Raw genomic sequence first — 21,584 nt, forward strand, 5'->3', positions numbered from 1 at the left:
GAATCATTTGTAATATCCAGAGTTGAGTTGATTGTGATTCTCTAAATTTTAATTACGTACTGCAGGGCCATTGAAACTAAAATTTTGGACCTGCAAGAATTCTTGCAAAACGTTGATCGGTGAATCACATGATCCAACGCAAGAAAATATTGGAAGGAGAAACTTCCTTGGTAGGGGAGATCCCTTGACTATGAAGGGGATTTTCCACTCATCCCTTTTTTAAATATATATATATATTTATTTTGATTGAAGAATCATTGTACAGTATAAAAACACTCCAAGTTTTTAAAAAATAAAAGTAAAGTACGCTGAGCTCTGTGATTTCTCCAAAGATAGAAAAAATGGCTTATGATTTGGAGTAGTTCATGCTTTTCTTCCTCCCCAGGAAAAAATATCTTTGGAAGGGTGAAGGGATGCAGAGATGTTTCTCTGTTGTGGCCCAACAGCGGCCAGCGCATCTGGCAGCAGATTCGGACAGTGAGGAGGTTGAGGAGGAACCTGGGCCACTCCTGGAGTCTGGGGAAGGCTCTGAAGAGGGCTCTGTGTTGGTGGCAGAGAGGGGGCCAGGGCCGTATGCCAGTTATCAGCTACCTTCGGAATCATACATCAGTGAGGCAGCCGAACAGCTGGAGCCTGTTCCCAATGTGTGTGTGCGTGTGTGTGTGCGCAGAGTTGCCAGATGAAGGGAACAGCTAAAGAACAAGGGTTGACTTGGGAGTAAGGCCACAGGTGGACGATGAATGGCCCCTCCCAGAGGGAATAAAAGAGAAGCGAAAGGGGAGTGGAGTTTGCAGGAGACAATTAGTTCGCCTAATTGATTTGGGACTCTGTCAAGTTTTGAAGATATCAGCCTGGCAGCTCTCCAAGCCAGCTAAGGTTGGTGACTGTAAATTCTCCCTTGAAAGACTTTGCTGAAGGTGAATGAGAGGAATTCACTGTCTGTTTAATAAAAGGGGTTTTGTCGGGACCAGGATTCTTCTCCGTGCTTTTTGGGGAAGCTGTCAGAATACACTCCTAAGCCTATGGTTTTTATCCCTCCTCTCTCTTTCTCTCTGACCATCAGGGTCTGACCCACAGCAAAGCCCAAGAGATCCTGGCCCGCGATGGCCCCAATGCTCTCACTCCACCCCCAACCACTCCGGAATGGGTCAAGTTCTGTCGTCAGCTCTTCGGAGGCTTCTCCATCCTCTTATGGATCGGTGCCATACTCTGCTTCCTCGCCTACGGCATCCAGGCAGGAACCGAAGATGACCCCGCAAATGACAATGTGAGTTTCGGTGGAATGACTTGTTTGGAGGGTATCCTTGTGGGAGGAATGAAGAAAGGGTATCTCAAGGAGCTTCGATGACCCAACCTTTCCCGCTCTCTGTTCTTGGACAGCTTTACCTAGGTATCGTCTTAGCGGCTGTGGTCATCATCACCGGTTGCTTCTCCTACTACCAAGAGGCCAAAAGCTCTAAGATTATGGAATCCTTCAAGAATATGGTACCCCAGGTATGGCCAGTTGTCTTTTATAGAATAGAATAGAATTTTTATTTTTTTTATTGGCCAAGTGTGATTGGACACACAAGGAATTTGTCTTGGTGCAGATGCTCTCAGTGTACATAAAAGAAAAGATACGTTCATCAAGGTACAACATTTACAACACAAATGATGGTCAATATATCAATATAAATCATAAGGATAGCCAACAACAAAGTTAGAGTCATACAGTCATAAGTGGAAAGAGATTGGTGATGGGAACGATGAGAAGATTAATAGTAGTGCAGATTTAGTAAATAGTTTGACAGTGTTGAGGGAATTAATTGTTTAGCAGAGTGATGGCCTTTGGGAAAAAACTGTTCTTGTGTCTAGTTGTTCTGGTGTGCAGTGCTCTATAGCGTTGTTTTGAGGGTAGGAGTTGAAATAGTTTATGTCCAGGATATATCAACACCAACGAACAGTAGTGGCCAAAATTGTGGAAACCTTTTGGGGAAAGTGTATTTTCTAAAAGTAGCTAATAACACCACTTTTTTTTTTTTTGGACTAATAGTACTATAAAATTATATATCAATGGAAACATAATTTAATCAAGAATGTAATGCAATAACTTTGATGAAGGATTTGCTATTAGAGTAGCAGTTACAGTATAAAGAAGAAAAGTGAAACACGTAGAAAAAATGAGATATACAAAAATGATCACCATGTCAGTTAATCCTTCGTTGAGTAACCTTTAGCATGAATTACGGCCTTACAACGTCTTCCCATGAAGTGAACCAAGTCTTTGAGTTCTGCAGTTGTTATAATGTGAAACCAAGATTGAAGGATGGCTTCTATTAACTGGGTTTTGTTGCTGGGTCGCTTCTGACTAACAAGTTTCTTTAGTCGGCTCCACAGATTTTCAATTGGGTGAAGGTCTGGGCTATTCCCAGGCCATTCCAGCAGTGGAATAGGATTATTTTGAAACTCCAAAAAAAAAGAGAAAAGGAAGTGGTGTTATTAGCTATCAAACCTCAAAAATACACTTTCCCCTAAAGGTTCCCACAAAATTTGGCCACTGCTGTACAGGTAGTCTGTTAGAGAATTGCGCAGCCAATGTTCAAATGGCGTCAGAGACATTGACAAGAACTTGTGGTTTTATATAAATAAATATATTTAAGTAAATAAGAAAGGCAAACGGGAGCATCGTCAGGTAAATCAAAGCAGCAGGAACATCATGAGGTAAAATGACAGACAGCACACAGCGCATAGAGAAAAAAAAATTCCCATAAAGTTAGGCCCAAGCCATCTTTATAGGTGAACTATAGGTATTATTTTCATTGATAGTATCTTTCAGCTCACCTATTTGTAAAATGGGAACAGAAACTAGGAGCCACTTCAGGGGATTTTGTGAGAAGGAATGGCTGACGTAAGGTGCCATGCTGAGTTTAGTTTTAACCTTGTTTTTCTGGTGCGTGTGTTGTGTGAATCCAGGGCATTAAAATTAATTTAGGATCCAATGTATTGTACAATGTCAAAAGGAGGTTAATCCGAAGTCTGTCTGGTTAAGGCTGTTGAGTGAACACAACCGTTTAGAATCTCGGGTTTATGAAATCAGACATGAAACCTTTGCAAGTGCTGTACATGTCTTAAATAATAATAACAAGAAGGACACAACTTCTGGAGACAACATGGCAAACTCCAGACGTGTTGAGCCCTTCCCCATGGTACATTCCTAGGCAGGGTGAGAGTTGCGTTGCCAATGAATTTTGGGAAAGGATAGATTTACGAAGAAATATTTTAGGGGAACATGGTGTCAGCATGACTGAAAATCCAGAATATATATATATATATATATATTTAATCTAATTAAGTTTGCTTTTCGTCCCAAAGCAAGCTCTGGTGATCAGGGAAGGGGAGAAGATGCAACTCAACGCTGAGGATGTGGTGGTTGGCGATCTCGTAGAGGTGAAAGGAGGAGATAGAGTCCCAGCTGATCTAAGGATCATCTCGGCTCATGGTTGCAAGGTTGGTGAAAATCTTACAAGTCTTTTTTCAGCTGTTGTTCCTTTCAGCTCAAGCCCCTGGGAATTAGAGCAATTCTCCGGTGTCCTTTACCAACTGTTCTCTCCCATTAAACCAAATCTAAGTGGAGAGATCAGGTTACCGAGCACAAGATCGGTTTTGTGTAGGTCGTATCACCGCACAACCTTGCAGCTTGGATTTCCCTGTTTCTATTGTTCGGGACACGGAGCACCACCACCGGATGAGCGGGAGAAGAATGAATTTTGGATCCTTGTCACAAAAGTGATCAGCTTTCTCGGACTTACGTAACAGGCCCAAACCATCTGTCTTTTCAAATGAGTTGTGATGATTACTCGACGAGATCTGTCAGTTTGTTGACCTGCCAAATTTGAGATAAAATCAGGATAATTGTAACCGCGAACCCTTTCTGGACAGACTTGACATGGCCTGGCGTTTTCTTTCTAGGTGGATAACTCTTCCCTGACAGGGGAATCCGAACCTCAGACCCGTTCTCCAGATTGTACCCACGACAATCCTCTCGAGACCAGAAATATCACTTTCTTCTCTACCAACTGCGTGGAAGGTAGGGGCTTCTGTCGGAGTTAGAATACCTTCTAGGTCTGACTAGGAAAACATTGCTGTCAGCTGATATGAGTTTTCGCCCCCAATCTAGATATCATTGCTACAATTTGAATAGAAGAACTTTATTTGACACCTTTCCGGATTATGATCAGATGATCTGTGTATTATCCTTCGTTTGGGGAATTTTGGAAGTTTGATCCACACAGCTTAAAGTTGCCCAATTTGAAAAACACTGATTTAAGAGAACATATTAGCCCAGTATTTTTTTTTAATTTCTATTGGCTTTGTGACTGCTAAGACATATGTCTGCCTTAATTTATGAGACTAGACTAGACTAGACTAGACTAGACTAGACTAGACTAGACTAGACTAGAATAGAATAGAATAGACTAGAATAGACTAGAATAGAATATAGAGTAGAGTAGAGTAGAGTAGAATAGAATAGAATAGAATAGAATAGAATAGAATAGAATTCTTTATTGGCCAAGTGTGATTGGACACACAAGGAATTTGTCTTTGGTGCATATGTTCTCAATGTACATAAAAGAAAAGATACCTTCACCAGGTACAACACTTACAACACTTACTGATAGTCATAGGGTACAAATTTAACACTTAATGATAGTCATAGGCTACAAATAAGCAATCAGGAAACAATCAATATCAGTATAAGTCGTAAGGATGCAGGCAACAAAGTTACAGTCATAAGTGGAAGCAGATAGGTGATGGGACAAGGAGAAGATTAATAGTAATGCAGATTTAGTAAATAGTGTGACAGTGTTGAGGGAATTATTTGTTTAGCAGAGTGATGGCGTTCGGGGAAAAAACTATCCCTGTGTCTAGTGGTTCTGGTGTGCAGTACTCTATAGCGTCGTTTTGAGGGTAGGAATTGAAGCAGTTTATGTCCATGATGCGAGGGGTCTGTAGATATTTTCACAGTCCTCTTTTTGACTCGTGCAGTATACAGGTCCTCAATGGAAGGCAGGTTGTTTTTTATAGTCATCTACCAAAGCTGGAAATTGTTAGAGATGCAGAAAATTGGAGAGAGAATGCATGCCCACCGATTTGTCTCTCTTCCCACCAGGCACAGCACGTGGGGTTGTCATTGCCACTGGAGATCGGACAGTGATGGGTCGAATTGCCACCTTGGCGTCAGGCCTGGAAGTTGGCAAGACCCCCATCGCTCGGGAGATTGAGCACTTCATCCAGTTGATCACAGGCGTGGCTGTCTTTCTGGGGGTCTCCTTTTTCGTCCTCTCTCTCATTTTGGGCTACACATGGCTGGAAGCCGTCATTTTCCTCATTGGCATCATTGTGGCCAACGTCCCCGAAGGACTCTTGGCTACTGTTACAGTAAGTACCTGACAAGAAGCCTACCGAAGAACTTCTTAGAGAAAACGGATGGAAGCTAATCGAGGAGAGAAGCAACCTAGAACTAAGGAGAAATTTCCCGACAGAACAGCTCATCAGGGGAACGACTTTCCTGCGGAAGTTGTGCGTGCTCCAGTACTGGAGTTTTTAAAGAAGAGATTGGTCAACCATTTGTCTGAAGTGGTAGAAGGCAGGGGTCTCCAACCTTGGCCACTTTAAGACTTGTGGACTTCAACTCCCAGAGTTCCTCAGCCAGCTTTTCTGGCTGAGGAATTCTGGGAATTGAAGTCCACAAGTCTTAAAGTGGCCAAGGTTGGAGACCCCTGGTATACGGTATAGGGCTTCCTGCTTGAGGGCTTTAGTGGCACAGTGATTAGAATGCAGCATTGCAGGATGACTCTGCTCATTGCCAGAAGTTCGATCCCGATGGGCTCAAGATTGACTCAGCCTTCCATCCTTCTGAGTTCGGTAAAATGAGGACCCAGATTGTTGGGGGCAATAGGCTGACTCTGTAAACCATTTAGAGAGGGCTGTAAAGCAGTATGAGGTGGTATATAAGTCTACATGCTATTGCTATCGGACTAGAAGACTTCCAAGGTCCCTTCCAACTCTGTTATTCTATTATATCTGTTTTTTTAAAAAAAACTATACTGATATCTCATCTTGGTTTCCCAAAGGTGGTGATGATAATGATGTCTCAATATTCCATTAGGAAAAAAAAATGATGTGAAGTTGAGTTCACTTTTTGAAAAAGAATAAGAGAATAACAGAGTTGGAAGGGACCTTTGAGGTCTTCTAGTCCAGGGGTCTGCAAACATGGCTCTTTTAAGACTTGTGGACTTCAACTCCCAGAGGTCCCTCAGCCAGCAAAGCTGGCTGAGGAACTCTGGGAGTTGAAGTCCACAAGTCTTAAAAGAGCCAAGTTTACAGATCCCTGTTCTAGTCCAATCCCCTGTCTAGGCAGGAAACCCTACACCACTTCAGACAAAGAGTTATCCAATCTCTTCTTTAAAAACTCCAATGCATCCACAATTTAAAAATCTCCAGCGATGAAGTAGTAAAATTTTCTAACCGCCCACCGGTTCCACAGTAATGGTGATTTATAAAGTAGGGAAGTAACTTTACTTTATAAAATTTATAATTTGACAATTTGACAAAATCCCTACTGCCCACCATGAAAGCTGTAGGACCAGGTTGACTACCACTGGAATAGAATAACAGAGTTGGAAGGGGCCTTGGAGGTCTTCTAGTCCAACCCCCTGCTTAGGCAGGAAACCCTACACCACTTCAGACAAATGGTTATCCAATCTGCTCTTAAAAACATCCAGTGATGGAGCATTCACAACTTCTGGAGGCAAGTTGTTCCACTGATTAATTGTTCTGACTGTCAGGAAAATTCTCCTTAGTTCTAAGTTGCTTCTCTCCTTGAACAGTTTCCATCCATTGTTTCTTGTTCCTGCCCTCAGGTGTTTTGAAGAATAGGTTGACCCCCATCTTCATTCTGGCGGCCCCTGAGATATTGGAACAGTCTTGGCTTTCAAGGAAAATGCCAGATTGGGCATCTCTGATGGGAGTCTTTTCCTTCAGTCCACCGCTAAGTTTCGTTCCTCCCATTTAGGTGTGTCTGACCTTGACTGCCAAACGCATGGCTCGCAAGAACTGCTTGGTGAAGAACTTGGAAGCTGTGGAGACTTTGGGCTCCACCTCCACCATCTGCTCGGACAAGACAGGAACCCTGACTCAGAACCGAATGACTGTTGCACACATGTGGTTTGACAACCAGATCCATGAGGCGGACACCACCGAGGATCAATCAGGTGAGGATTATTGTGGGGAAAGAGACTACAGAAGCCCTTTTCCAGGGGTGAAATCCAGCAGGTTCTGGAGAACCGGTAGCGGAAATTTTGAGCAGTTCGGACAACCCGGCAAATACCACCTCTGGCTGGTCCCAGAGTGGGGAGGGGATGGGAATTTTGCAGTATGCTTCCCCTGGAGTGGGGTGGGAATGGAGATTTTGCAGTATCCTTCCCCTGGAGTAGGGTGGGAATGGAGATTTTGCGATATCCTTCTCCCAGGAGCGGGGAGGGAATGGGGATTTTGCAGTATCTTTCCCCTGGAGTGGGGTGGGAATGGAGATTTTGCAGTATCCTTCCCCTGGAGTGGAGTCGGAATGGAGATTTTGCAGTATCCTTCTCCTGGAGTGGGGTGGGAATGGATATTTTGCAATATCCTTCTCCCAGAAGTGGGGAGGGGATGGGGATTTTGCAATATCCTTCCCCCAGGAGTGGGGAGGGAATGGGGATTTTGCAATATCCTTTCCCCAGGAGTGGGGAGGGAATGGAGGTTTTGCAGTATCCTTCTCCCGCCACACCCACCAAGCCACACCATGTCCACCAAGCCACGCCCACAGAACCGGTAGTAAAAAAAAAATAGATTTCAACACCGCCCTTTTCCCTTTCTTGCATTGAAGAGTTGACCAATGAGCTCTTCGTAGGTGAAAGAATAGGAAGCTGAGGGGCTTTCTGTCTTCTTGGGATCTCTAACTCAGATCTAGATCCACGACAGATCCTCCCAGTTTTACTGTGTATGGTGAGAATTCTGTGCAACGGACCGAGAAAGGTTGATGGTAGAACCTTGATTGAAATTCCATTTTTCTCTGGTTCACGATTTGACCCGTTCTCCCTCATTTTTTCCCCTTCACCCGAATTCCCCTTTTCTCCCTGGTGTCAAAGAGTCGGTTTAATGTCAGGGTTCCAAGTAATAAATCCATTGCAAGCAAGACTCCGAGGCCGTTGAGTTCCTCAAACATTGCTTTTATTGGATACTATCATACTGGCACATATCGGGTGAAAACTGACTCTAAAACTCCCGTGGTTTTCACCCCATTCAAAGTAAAAGATTTTCTACTTTCTCAAAACAATCAGTCAACCGGGTGGCATCACTCTGCCTTCTTCCTTCCAGATCAGTGGTGGGTTCTAACCGGTTTTACCACCGGTTAGCTTCGTGCATGCGCTTTGCGCGCGATCGCCATGCGCATTCTCGCACATGCGCCAAACTTGCGCTTCGTGCAAGCGCATTTAATAAAAATACAGCTGAGGCATGGCAATCCACTCTGCCCTGCCTTACAGCTGGGTTAAAAACAAAGGAATAAGGGTATGTAGCGGTGGGCGGGAGGGCCCAATTGACAGGCAGAGCAAACCGGTTCGCTCACACATCAAGATTTCTGCTACCAGCTCTCCCGAACCAGGGAGAACCAGTAGCAACCCACCACTGTTCCAGATGTGACCTTGATTCCCAAGAGAAAGTATTTTGTTTTGGCTACAACAATCCCTCTATTCCACATCCCCCCTCCCTGACCCTCAGCTCCAGTGTGGCAACACTGAAGCGGACAAAATGGCTTTGGTCAGGACAGCTTCAGGGTTGACACCTGGCCTACAGTTCAAGTGATTTCCTTTCTTAACCTAGAACTTCACCCCGTCACCACCTTCCTTTATTTTTCATTGCAGGCACGGCCTTTGATAAGAGCTCCGCCACCTGGGTGGCCTTGTCTCATATTGCTGGGCTTTGCAACCGAGCTGTCTTCAAAGGGGGTCAAGAGAACGTGCCCATCCTCAAGGTGAGCGGAGGAGAACCCACTCCTTGTGAGGAGGCATCCTCTGGGCCTTAGCGGCATCTAGAAAATTGAGAATGGTCATTGTGCTGGAGATAAGGACAGATGAAGATGTGAGGGTGGAAAGGTCCAGTATGAGGAAAAGAATGTTAATTTCTATACCACGGGATGAAATACGAGAACCTGAAAATAGGCTTGCTGGATCAGGCCTAGATCCAAATGACGAGTATTCCATCTTACTTGGTGGCCCACCTGATACATTTAGGAAACCCACCAGTAGGAGATCGAGACACCCATTGTTGCTCATCTACCCCGTATATAGACTCCATACCCCCTATATCAGCGGTTCTCAACCTATGGGTCGCGACCCTGTTGGGGGTCGAATGACGATTTGCCAGGGGTCGCCTAAGACCATCGGAAATATGGGAAGTATACTTGCGAGTCGAAGAATCGTGCTCCAATGGTTGACTCCACAAGCCAGCTGCAGGCTCTTCAAATCGCTAGCCGAATTCGGCTTCAGGCGCGATGAATTTAAAAAGAGAGAAATCTTTGCTCGGATGTCTCCCTCTCAAGCCAGCTGCAATCACTCCCAATCGCTAGCCTAACCTGGCTTCAGGCGCCATAAACTTAATAGGGGAGGAGTCTCCGCTTTAATGCCTCCGTCCTCAAGGCAATCGCAAGCAGTTCAGACCGCTAGCCAATTCGGCTTCAGGCGCGATAAATTCAAAAAAAAGTTTGACGCTTTCCCCCCCTCCTTCTGCGGCTGCTGAGGCGCGCTGAGATCGCTGCCTAAAAAAAAATAATTTTATGGTTGGCGTTGCCACATCGTGGGGAATTGTATTAAAGGGGTCGCAGCACTATAAAGGTTGAGAACCACTGCCCTATATAGACTCCATGCCTGGAAGTAGCCTGGAAGTAGCACTTGGTCATCAGGGCTGGTACCTTCTGATAGACCTTCCTCCAAGAACTATCCTGGATGTTTTTGAACCCATCTAATCTAGCGCCTAATGTTCTCCTCTAGCACTACTTCCTACACTTATGAATATTGTTAGTCCCATCGTTAGGATGGTTGGGTGGTAGGGAGAGAAGGCCAGGCTGCATGTCCAAACCTAGAGCATTGAAATGATCCTATTTCACCCCCCAAGCGCGACGTAGCAGGAGATGCTTCGGAATCAGCCCTGTTGAAATGTATCGAGCTTTCGTCGGGATCCGTGAAGCTGATGAGGGAGAAGAACAAAAAAGTAGCAGAAATCCCCTTCAACTCCACCAACAAATACCAGGTATGGGTATTATCAATTAACAACTATGTTACTCACTTAACAACTGCAGTTTTTCACTTAACAACGGTGACAAGAAAGATCACAAAACGGGCAGAACTCACCGAACGAGTGTCTCGCTTAGCAGCAGAACTTTTGGGCTCAGCTCTAGAATGAATCGTAAGCAGTCATTAGATCTATTCTGATTTGAATCCCCCAACCAGGGGTGAAATCCAGCAGGTTCTGACAGGTTCTGGAGAACCGGTAGCGGAAATTTTGAGTCGTTCGGAGAACCAGCAAATAGCACCTCTGGCTGGCCCCAGAGTGGGGTGGGGATGGAGATTTTGCAGTATCCTTCCCCCAGGAGTGGGGTGGGGACGGAGATTTTGCAGTACCCTTCCCCTGGAGTGGGGTGAGAATGGAGATTTTGCAGTATCCTTCCCCTGCCACGCCCCCCGAGCCACACCACGCCCACCAAGCCACGGCCACAGAGCCGGTAGTAAAAAAAAAATTCACCACTGCCCCCAACCCAATATATAAAAACAAACACACATGAAAAAGAAGAAAAATGCTTAATTTGGAAGCTTGGATGAAGCCGTTTATCACGAAACATGCATCTGGCCAGCTTGTGTACTAGAACTGTCCCACTTACGGTTCTCCATTCTCAAATTGTAGAGCCAATACAGTCCCCACATTCTGGGAATCTCAGGCCCGTCAGCTTTAATCCCCATCTTTTATATGACATATGGGAAGGATTAGCTAGGATTCCCAGTGTGCTATGACCTGGAATAAAATTGGCAAATCATTTCCAGAGAGAGAGAGAGAGAGAGAGAGGGCCGGTGTTTCTATGTAATATTGATAGGCATGGCCGCTATTGTTGCTTACGTCCAAAACCGGCAGATGTTGGCTAACATCTGATGGCTGATGTAATGTTTACGGAGATGGCTAGTCATCCCGGTCATGGTTGTGCCAGAAATGCTTGTCCAAAAGGCGACTGCACTTTGCGGTTTTTTTTTCTCTCTTGAAGGCGTTTCGCTTCCCATCCAAGAAGCTTCTTCAGTTCCTGAACGGAAGGTGCTTCTTGGATGGGAAGCGAAACGCCTTCAAGAGAAAAGCAAAACAATAAAATCCAGTCGTCTTTTGGAAAAAAAAAAAAAGCACTTTTAGCACACCGATATAATGTAGGGTAGGGACCAGGTTGACTACCACTGGAATAGAATAACAGAGTTGGAAGGGGCCTTGGAGGTCTTCTAGTCCAACCCCCTGCTTAGGCAGGAAACCCTACATCACTTCAGACAAATGGCTTTTGTTGTTGTGGTTGTTGTTGTTGTTTCCAGGACGTGATAAAACAAACCAAGATGATTGTGACGTGCAATCCCAATTATGGAAGAGAATGTTTGCAGCTCAGGATTGAACGGTGGGGGATCCTTGGTGCACTCTGAGCTGGGTGGTTTTCTGGCAGACGTTTCGTCACCGCACTAGGGAACATCATCAGGGCACTGGAAGAAAACCACCCAGCTCAGAAGAGCGCCAAGGACACCCCCCGCAAGCAAGATAAACTTGGCTTGTTTTTATAGGCGTCGCATTTTGTCACCCAGTGTTGCGCTCCATGAGCGACCTGTGTTAGGCAGCATCTTCCTCTGACTTAATCTGCGAACGTTCTTTTGGGTCCTGAGCAGGGGTGGGCTTCAAAAATTTAAGCAAGGGGTTCTCTGCCCAGTTGCTGGGTGGGCGTGGCCAGGGTGGGCGTGGCCTAGTCAGCCTCCTCCACCACGCCGGGTGTGGGGGTGTTTTTGCCCTCCCTGGGCTCTGGATGCTTTCCTTGAGACTTTGGGAGAGCAAAAATGGCCTCCCCAGGCTCTGGAGGCCTTCTGGAAATGAGCCCGTTTCCAGCCTTCCCAAACTTCCGGTAGGCCCGTTTTTCACCCTCACCGAGCCTCCGCGTGCACCCTGCACTTACCTGCATCCAAAACGGGCCGCGTGGGGACTCTTGAGAGAGGCAGGGTGGGGTGGGCAAGGCCAGCCAGAAGTGGGATTTGGGGGTTCTCCGAACTGCACAGAATCTTAGCTAGAGGTTCTTCCGAACCCCTGCGAACCCCCAGCAGCCCCACCCCTGGTCCTGACAGAATTTCTGCTCCCGTTGCAGCTCTCGATTCACGAGACCGAAGACCCCAACGATAACCGCTACCTGCTGGTGATGAAGGGGGCCCCTGAGCGCATCCTGGATCGATGCTCCACCATTCTGTTCCAAGGCAAAGAACAGCCTCTCGATGAAGAAATGAAAGAAGCTTTTCAGAACGCCTACTTAGAGCTTGGCGGACTTGGAGAGCGGGTACTCGGTACGAATGGCCGGGGAGAGGATGTTGGGTTGTTGGAAGGACTATGTGATGACCCGGGGCGTGGCACAAAGGCAACACAGCCAGAGAACCAATATGAGTCCCTTTATTATCACCAACTGTGCCCTCAATATCCCTTTCAGCTCTCTGGCCTGGAGAGAGAGCTCTTCCACCAACCTGTAATACTCTTTGGCTGGCAATACTTCAGTCCCAAACGTTGTAAGCAGAAAACTTCTAACAAAAAAATCCAACAAGGCAAGACCCGGTAATTAATCCGGCAGGGCAAGCGAAATAAGGAATTCCACAAGTAAAGTAGCACGGCAATAAATCAAGCCAGTTGGGAGAATGCCAGGATTCAAAGAAACACCAGATAAACTCAGCGTTTGTACCTGACAAACGCCCCTCCCATTTGCCTTTCCTTTTAAACTCCATCAGCTGTGCCTTGTAAAGAGGATCTGGTCTCTTTCCTCCCTCGTAAGCCACGCAACCCACGTTGCTTTCTTCTCCGTTCTTCCCTGCGCTGCCTAGGCTGAGGAGGGGGTGGGCCTTGGTCTTCATCCGAAGCCCCTCTCCCTTGTTCTATCTCTCCCCTGCTCTGCCAAGCCTGACTTTGCCCTTCCCCAGTTTCTTCCACAGCCAATGGATCCACTCTCTCACTCTCTGTCAGCCGTTCCTCTTCCCCTTCGGATTCAGACTCCGACGGGGCATGGCAGACTAAAGAAGGCAAGGCTCCTGTGGGCAGAAATCCTAGATGTCATACAACATCTTGGAGAAGTCAGCGTGGTTTCTTTTATTTATTTATTTTTAAAAAGAAAAAAGCCAGCGAGAAGTCAGATACCCTCTATAGAAATTTAGATATTTAACCACTGCTCAGAGGCGCAGTGGTTAGAGTGCAGTACTGCAGGCTACTTCTGCCGACTGCCGGCTGCCTACAATTTGGCAGATCGAAACTCACCAGGCCGGCTCAAGGTTGACTCAGCTTTCCATCCTTCCAAGGTGGGTAAAGCGAGGACCCAAATTATTGGGGGCAAGAGGCTGACTCTGGAAACTGCTTAGAGAGGGCTGTAAAAGCACTGTGAAGCAGTATAAAAGTGCTATTGCCATTTCAGAATCCAGGTGTTTCAAGATGGTAGGTGACAACACTCTTTCGTTATCGAAAGCGGAACCAAGCTGTGCCGAGGGATTCTGTGACCACCTGACAAAAGCGTTAATGACATTTGGTTGCGGCTTGTGCGATTCAAGTTCTTATGGCTTTATAGTCCATGGCTTATAGAATAGAATAGAATAGGGGTAGTCAACCTTTTTATACCTAGCGTCGACTTTTGTATCTCTGTTAGTAGTAAAATTTTCTAACCGCCCACCGGTTCCACAGTAATGGTGATTTATAAAGTAGGGAAGTAACTTTACTTTATAAAATTTATAATTTGACAATTTGACAAAATCCCTACTGCCCACCATGAAAGCTGGAACGCCCACTAGTGGGCGGTAGGGACCAGGTTGACTACCACTGGAATAGAATAACAGACTTGGAAGGGGCCTTGGAGGTCTTCTAGTCCAACCCCCTGCTTAGGCAGAGAACCCTACACCACTTCAGACAAATGGTTATCCAATCTCCTCTTAAAAACTTCCAGTGTTGGAGCATTCACAACTTCTGGAGGCAAGTTGTTCCACTGATTAATTGCTCTCACTGTCAGGAAATTTCTCCTTAGTTCTAGGTTGCTTCTCTCCTTGATGAGTTTCCACCCGTTGCTTCTTGTCCTGCCCTCAGGTACTTTTGGAGAATAGTTTGACTCCCTCTTCTTTATGGTGACCCCTGAGATATTGGAACGCTGCTATCATGTCTCCCCTAGTCTTTTTCATTAAACTAGACATACTAGAGATACTAGACATTATGACAATGCAGCCTGGATACACAGCAGGCGGGTTGAATTCAGTTCTCAAGAGTTTTCAGCAATGGCCATGCTGGCTGGGGAATGCTGGGAGTTGAAGTCCACACACATGTCTTCATTCTGCCAAGGTTGAGAAACACTGGCCTAGAGTGTTATCTCAAAGCCAATCCTGAATGGTTTACATTACATTGGGGTGTCTGTGCCTCTTAAGATACAAGCAAAATCATTAACTAAGATCTGGCCATCCAAATCATTGGCTAAAATCTGGCCATCCGGGTCAAATTTTCCCTGGTGTTTTTTTTTTTTCCTGACTACCGTTTTTTTCCTTCCAGGTTTCTGCCATTACTCTTTGCCTGAAGAGCAATATCCCAAAGGGTTCGCCTTTGACTGCGACGACGTCAACTTTTGCACCGATAACCTCTGCTTTGTGGGACTCATGTCCATGATTGATCCACCCCGTGCTGCTGTGCCCGATGCCGTGGGCAAATGCCGAAGCGCTGGCATAAAGGTAAGCTGGACAGCTGGACAGTCTACATCAGGGGTCTCCAACCTTGGTCACTTGATGACTTGTGGACTTCAACTTCCAGAATCCCTCAGCCAGCAAAGCTGGCTGAGGAATTCTGGGAGTTGAAGTCCACAAGTCTTCAAATGGCCAAGGTTGGAGACCCCTGGTCTATAATAATAATAATAATAATAATAATAATAATAATAATAATAATAATAATAATAATAATAATAATAATAATAATAATAATAATAATAATGTTTTAATTTGTATACCGCCCTTCTCCCGAAGGACTCAGGGCGGTGAACAGGCAAATAAAATACAAACAGAAACATACACCATAATTAAAACAACCCTTAAAAAACTGATTCAAGTGTGCCAGAAATTTAAAATAACATTACACCCCATACAAATTACAACAATTTAAAACCCACAATTAAAATTTAAAATTTAAAATCAGGCCAGTCCAGCCATATGGAATAAATAGGTTTTAAGTTCGCGGCGAAAGGTCCCAAGGTCAGGTAGTTGTCGAAGCCCGGGGGGAAGCTCGTTCCACAGGGTAGGAGCCCCCACAGAGAAGGCCCTCCCCCTGGGGGCCGCCAGTCGACATTGTTTGGCTGACGGCACCCTGAGGAGTCCCTCTCTGTGGGAACGCACCGGACGCTGGGAGATAGAGGCCGGCAGTAGGCGGTCCTGTAAGTAGGTCCCGTAAGTAGCCCTACATCTACATGAACTGCAGATATTTCCTTGAATGAATAGCTGGACATTATTCAGTTCAGAGGTGTAATTCCAGACATTATCCGGCTTGAATGCAAGTGTTTTGAAATCTCTTTATCTCAATTTTGATATTCCAGAAGGCCAATTCGCTTTCCTAAGCAGCTTTTTTTTTTTTTTAATTGTCTCCTAATAGTGAAAAATGAGGACGCGTTGGCTCATGGCCTAAGATGCTGAGCTTGTCGATCAGAAGATCGGCAGTTCAGTGGTTCGAATCCCTAGTGCTGCGTAAGGGAGTGAGCTCCTGTTCCTTGTCCCAGCTTCTGCCAACCTAGCAGTTTGAAAGCACGTAAAAAATGCAAGTAGAAAAATAGGGACCACCTTTGGTGGATAGGTAACAGCGTTCCGTGCGCCTTTGGCATTGAGTCATGTTGGCCACATGACCACGGAGATGTCTTCGGACAGCGCTGGCTCTTCGGCTTTGAAATGGAGATGAGCACCTCCCCCTAGAGTCGGGAACGACTAGCACATATGTGCAGGGGAACCTTTACCTTTACCTTAATAGTGAAAAGATCAGAACTATTTCTTTCTTTCTTTTTTTTTAAAAGTGTTTTTATTCAACATTTACTTCTTTAAAAACAAACTTTTTTTTTTACAGTTTTCTGATACCGGCATCTTTAGTAATATCCATTTTATCTTTCAACCAATTTATATACATATACATTTTGTTTGTTACTTATTCGTTCTTATAATCACTACAATATCTATGTATCTACTATACTTTACATATTTCATTTCACTATAATATCTTCTCTTATGCTATACATTATACATTAATTTTAGATTTTCATATGAAACATTTCAGGTACAATTGGCTGGAAAAAGAGATCTGAAATGTTTCATATGGGCCATAGAAGGTCACTCAAACAACTATGCCATAAATAAACTCCAATTCTCTTTTAATGAATCAGTTTATCTGCAGATTCCAAAATCCAAGGTGCTCCTTTTTGTCTTGAATTAATTAATGAATTGGCCCAAGGTTTGCATATTTGATTTGATGTCAATGGCAGCTTCTGGCTTGGATCAGACAAGGTGTAGCAACCTTAAATTGTCCAGGACTGTTGTGACCCAGGCCCATGTAGGTAGTAGGAAACTTAGTCAGTGAAAAAACTAACAAACTTTATTCAAACAGCTGAGAATTACTTCATTCCCTGCCTAGTTCAACTAAATTAAAGCAAATTCCTCCCAACACAAATTCCTCAATCCTATTGCAAATCTTGGTCCAATTAGGCAAACTGCCAAAGGCCTTTCTTGGCAAAAGTTCAGAAGACACCGATACAAAAAACAAATGCAAGAAGGCAAAGCTACCAATGTTGTTTTCTGGCAAAGAGCCCAAACGCCATTGCTGGTTTTTTAAGACTTATGGGAGGAACCAATCATCTCTTGGCCCTACTCCTGAGTCGTCCTCTTTGCTTGAGCTGCTCTTGCCTTCTGGTAACTCTTCTCATGCGTGCATTAGGAACAGGCTCCTCCTGTTCCTCTGCCTCACTACTATCAGTCTCTGGAGGCTCTGGAGTCCGCACCTCACTCCCCGATGGCCCTGGCCCCACCTCAGCCTCATCGCTGTCCGACTCCTTTGCCAGTTCCACAGGCTGCTGGCGGACCACAACAAGGACCTTTTAGAAACCCTTGGAGACCACCTTATCTCCCTCAATTCTTCCAACTCTTAGAAATGAATCGGGTTGGACAACACATTCTGCTTTAATGGACAGTCTTTGTGTTCTCCAGAACTCCTTTGAAAAACCTGCTTTTCCTCCGCAGGTGATCATGGTAACAGGTGACCATCCCATCACAGCTAAAGCCATCGCCAAAGGTGTTGGAATTATCTCTGAGGGCAACGAGACAGTGGAAGACATTGCCGCCCGGCTAAACATTCCTGTCAGCCAGGTCAACCCCAGGTGAGGGGAGAATAGGAGGGCAGAAGTCAACTTTGTGGGTCTGGGGAAAAAAGTAACAGCTTCCAGGACATCATGGAATGCAAGGGACAACAGAGAGGGGGCAAGGAAGTCACACACACACAGGGTTATTTTTCTTGTGTTTGTCACATTTTGAAATGGCTTTCTCGCTCAAGCTAGGCCCATCTCAGGCAACTTTTAAACCTGTGAACTTCAACTCCCAGAATTCCTCAGCAAGCCATGCTGAAGGGAAATTCTTGGAATTGAAGTCCGCTCAAGTCTTTTTTTTTTTTTTTAATTTGCATTTATATCCCGCCCTTCTCCGAAGACTCAGGGCGGCTTACACTATGTCAAGCAATAGTCTTCATCCATTTGTATATTATATACAAAGTCAACTTATTGCCCCCAACAATCTGGGTCCTCATTTTACCTACCTTATAAAGGATGGAAGGCTGAGTCAACCTTGGGCCTGGTGGGACTTGAACCTGCAATAATTGCAAGCAGCTGCTGTTAATAACAGACTGTCTTAGCAGTCTGAGCCACTCAAGGACCCTCAAGCATTCTGAGCCACTCAGTCTTAAAGTAGCCCAGATTGCAGACCCCTGACCTAGACAATACCAGCATTTAAGTTTTATTTTCTAACAGTGTATCGATTAGATATCTGTTCAGTTGCGGTCTCTCTCTCTCTCTCTTTCCTTCATTACTCTGTGTGGCAATTCAATAGTGAGTTGTTGTTTGTTGGCATCTCCCAGAGGGCTGTAACCATTCACCCCGAATCGATGAAAGGCTGAAATGTAGTTGTTGTTCTGACCTAGGCTTCACAAAATCACGAAACAGACTCCCTGTCCCAACATGTTTTATTTGGCTAATGTGAATTCCTAGCCTTCACAGTCAGCAAAGTCCCAGCAAACAGTCTTTCAAAGGTGAATTGCAAACACAGACCTTATCAGTCCTTGCCAGGCCGAGAGCTTCCAGGCGTAACGCTGGACAAGGAAATATTTGGCATGGAGTCTCTGTGAGGCACAACTCAGATAAGCAAATCTTCATATTAATAAATGAACTAATTGTCTCCTGCAAACACTATTCCCCTTCTGCTTCTATTTGTTCCCTATGGGAGGGGCCATTCAGTGTCCCCTTGTGCCTTTACTCCCAAGTCGGCCCTTGTTCCTTAGCCATTCGCCTTCTCCTGGCAGCTCTGTGGATGTACACATCGGGAACAGGCTCCAGCTGTTCTTTTGCCCCACTTATCTTCGACTCCGAAGGTAGCTGATAACTGTCAGACGGCCTTGGCCCCATCTCTGCCTCCAACGCAGAGCACTCATCAGAGCCTTCCCCAGACTCCAGGACTGGCTTATGTTCCTCCCCAACCTCTTCACTTTCTGAGTCTGCTGCCAGCTCCCCTGGCCACTGGTGGGCCACAACAGTTGTGTTCTTGGGAATGCTTAGAAAAAGGCAGGAAGACAAATATAATAAAAACAACTTTGAAATGATGAAAGCATAACAGTCCATAGTTAATACTCTATCTCTATCTCAGGGAACTCCAACCTTGGCAACTTTAAGACTTGTGGACTTCAACTCCCAGAATTTCTCAGCCCGCTGAGGAATTCTGGGAGTTGAAGTCCACAAGTCTTAAAGTTGCCAAGGTTGGAGACCCCTGCTCTAGCTGCATATGGGGAGGTCATGCTTGCCTTGTCTACTGTCCTTTGTCTTCTTAGAGATGCCAAGGCCTGTGTGATCCATGGGACAGATTTGAAAGACATGCCTACAGAGCAAATCGATGAAATTCTACAGAATCACACCGAGATCGTCTTTGCCCGTACTTCTCCTCAGCAGAAGCTCATCATCGTGGAAGGCTGCCAAAGACAGGTAGAGATTGAGAAGGATGTCCAACCGACCATGTCGTGTGTCTATATCTCATCCCCACCGGCAAATCCCATTAAATTTGTCTTCTCCAGCTATTAGGGACAGGGGTGAAATCTACTTACCTTCCTTAGCGGCTCCGAAGTCCACACGCCCTGCGTGTGCGAGCACATTACTTCCTGTTGTGACTCAGGCCCAGTGGTGGGATTCAGCCAGTTCGCACCACTTCAGGAGAACCGGTTGTTAACTTTCTAAGCAGTTTGGTGAACTGGTTATTGGAAGAAATCATTAGGGTAGAGAACCGGTTGTTAAATTATTTGAATCCCACCACTGCCCAGGCCCAAGTAGATAGTAATAAGCTTAGTCCGTAGAAAAATAAACTTTATTCGAACAGCTGGGAATTACTTCATTCCCAGCGTCGTTCAACTCAAAGTAAAACAAATGCCTCCCAAACACAAATTCTTCAGTTATCTCACAAACCTCAGTCCAATTAGGCAAACTGCCAAAGGCCCTTCCTGGCAAACGTCCAGAAGCCACAAAAACAAAAACGTACACGAAGCAGAGGACGAAGCAGAAGTCGCAGCTACAACGTTGTTTTCTGGCAAAGCTAAAACATCGGTGCTGGTCTGTTTTAAGCCTTATGGGAGGGGCCAATCATCTCTTGGCCCTACTCCCGAGTTGTCCTCTCTGCTTGAGCTGTTCTTGCCTTCTGGCAGCTCTTCTCATGCATGCATTAGGAACAGGCTCCTCCTGTTCCTCTGCCTCACTACTATCAGTCTCTGGAAGCTCTGGAGTCCGCACCTTATTTCCCGATGGCCCTGGCCTCACTTCAGCCTCTTCGCTGTCCGATTCCGTTGCCAGCTCCGTAGGCTGCTGACGGACCACAACACTTCCTGGTTAAAACACCGGGTGTCACCGGTAGTTTGGCGATCGTTACTGGATTGCCGAACCACCGGCCACGATTGCTACCAGATCGCGAGATCCGGTCAGAACTGGGAGCATTTCACCCCTGATTAGGGAGTTCATACAGCTAACGAAGGTCTTTCAGGGCAGAACAATGCAGTAGGTGTAAAAATATGCAACACAAAATGCATGGATGTACACACTGGAGTGACCGAGAGAAGGATTTTGCTGCTCCCATAGCCTTACAGATTTCATCACTTGTTTCTTCTGAATCTCACCTTTTCACAACGGAAAGCATTCGGCATGGAAGGGCTAATAGAGTCTCTCTTCCCACAGCCTAACTGGAGATTCCACCCCAGTTGACCAGACACCCTAGTGTAGGTTGTCCCAAAGGTGCTTTTTTCAAGAGGCAACTGGACTTTCTGGTTTTTCTTTTGAAGACGTTTCGCTTCTCCTCCAAGAAGCTTCTTTAGCTCTGGCTGATAATAGGGAAACGTGTAGATTTTAAACCTGAATCTTTTTTCTTAGGGATGACATCAGAAAAACTTGATAAGGAAAGTCATGTATTTAGTAGTACATGTTTTTAACAGCGGCGAGGATTATCTTCGCGCAATATTGGAAAGATGAAGGAAAAAATCTCAAGATGAAGAGATAATTAAGAAGATACTAGACTGTGCAGAAATGGACAGACTTGCATTGAAAATCAAACAGAAAGAAGACATAGAATATTATCAAAGATGGAACTTGTTTTACCAGTGATTGGAAGAAAGGGGTGGAGAATAAGAATAGCGTGTGTATTGTTAAGCAAATTAAATACCCAGAAAACATGGTGTTTATTAAGCACTAAGAAATGTAATTAATAGAAAATTAATACAATTTAATTTAAGGAAAAAACACCTTTGGGGCAACCATGACCTCGATGACGGAGAACCTCCTAGCGTAGGTTGAGCGCACATATTTCCTACCGCCATTGTCTCCATCCAAATTGTTAAGGGTAATCTGGGTTCACAACCAAGATTGTGGACTGTTGAGCAGAGTACCCTACGCATGAAAACGACTGAGACTGGTTGTATACAATAACAGTCACTTGCAGACAAACTGGGGTTTGATATTCCTTTAC

The 21,584-nt window shown here is 45.3% G+C and overlaps 1 protein-coding gene across 1 annotated transcript in view; it reads left to right on the forward strand.

Annotated features, from left to right (window-relative positions):
• Positions 1 to 21,584, forward strand: part of ATP1A3 (ATPase Na+/K+ transporting subunit alpha 3) — a 50,830-nt gene that overhangs the window by 11,259 nt on the left and 17,987 nt on the right. Inside the window, exons 4-15 of the mRNA XM_058196123.1 lie at positions 1,064 to 1,267; positions 1,381 to 1,494; positions 3,352 to 3,486; positions 3,949 to 4,066; positions 5,150 to 5,418; positions 7,055 to 7,253; positions 8,943 to 9,052; positions 10,192 to 10,326; positions 12,449 to 12,641; positions 14,860 to 15,035; positions 17,568 to 17,704; positions 19,417 to 19,567. Of these exons, the coding sequence (XP_058052106.1) occupies positions 1,064 to 1,267; positions 1,381 to 1,494; positions 3,352 to 3,486; positions 3,949 to 4,066; positions 5,150 to 5,418; positions 7,055 to 7,253; positions 8,943 to 9,052; positions 10,192 to 10,326; positions 12,449 to 12,641; positions 14,860 to 15,035; positions 17,568 to 17,704; positions 19,417 to 19,567 (1,941 nt within the window). The remainder of the gene's footprint in view (positions 1 to 1,063; positions 1,268 to 1,380; positions 1,495 to 3,351; positions 3,487 to 3,948; positions 4,067 to 5,149; positions 5,419 to 7,054; positions 7,254 to 8,942; positions 9,053 to 10,191; positions 10,327 to 12,448; positions 12,642 to 14,859; positions 15,036 to 17,567; positions 17,705 to 19,416; positions 19,568 to 21,584) is intronic.

This window comes from Ahaetulla prasina, chromosome 10 (genome assembly GCF_028640845.1).
Source record: "Ahaetulla prasina isolate Xishuangbanna chromosome 10, ASM2864084v1, whole genome shotgun sequence".
NCBI classification, from domain to species: domain Eukaryota; kingdom Metazoa; phylum Chordata; class Lepidosauria; order Squamata; family Colubridae; genus Ahaetulla; species Ahaetulla prasina.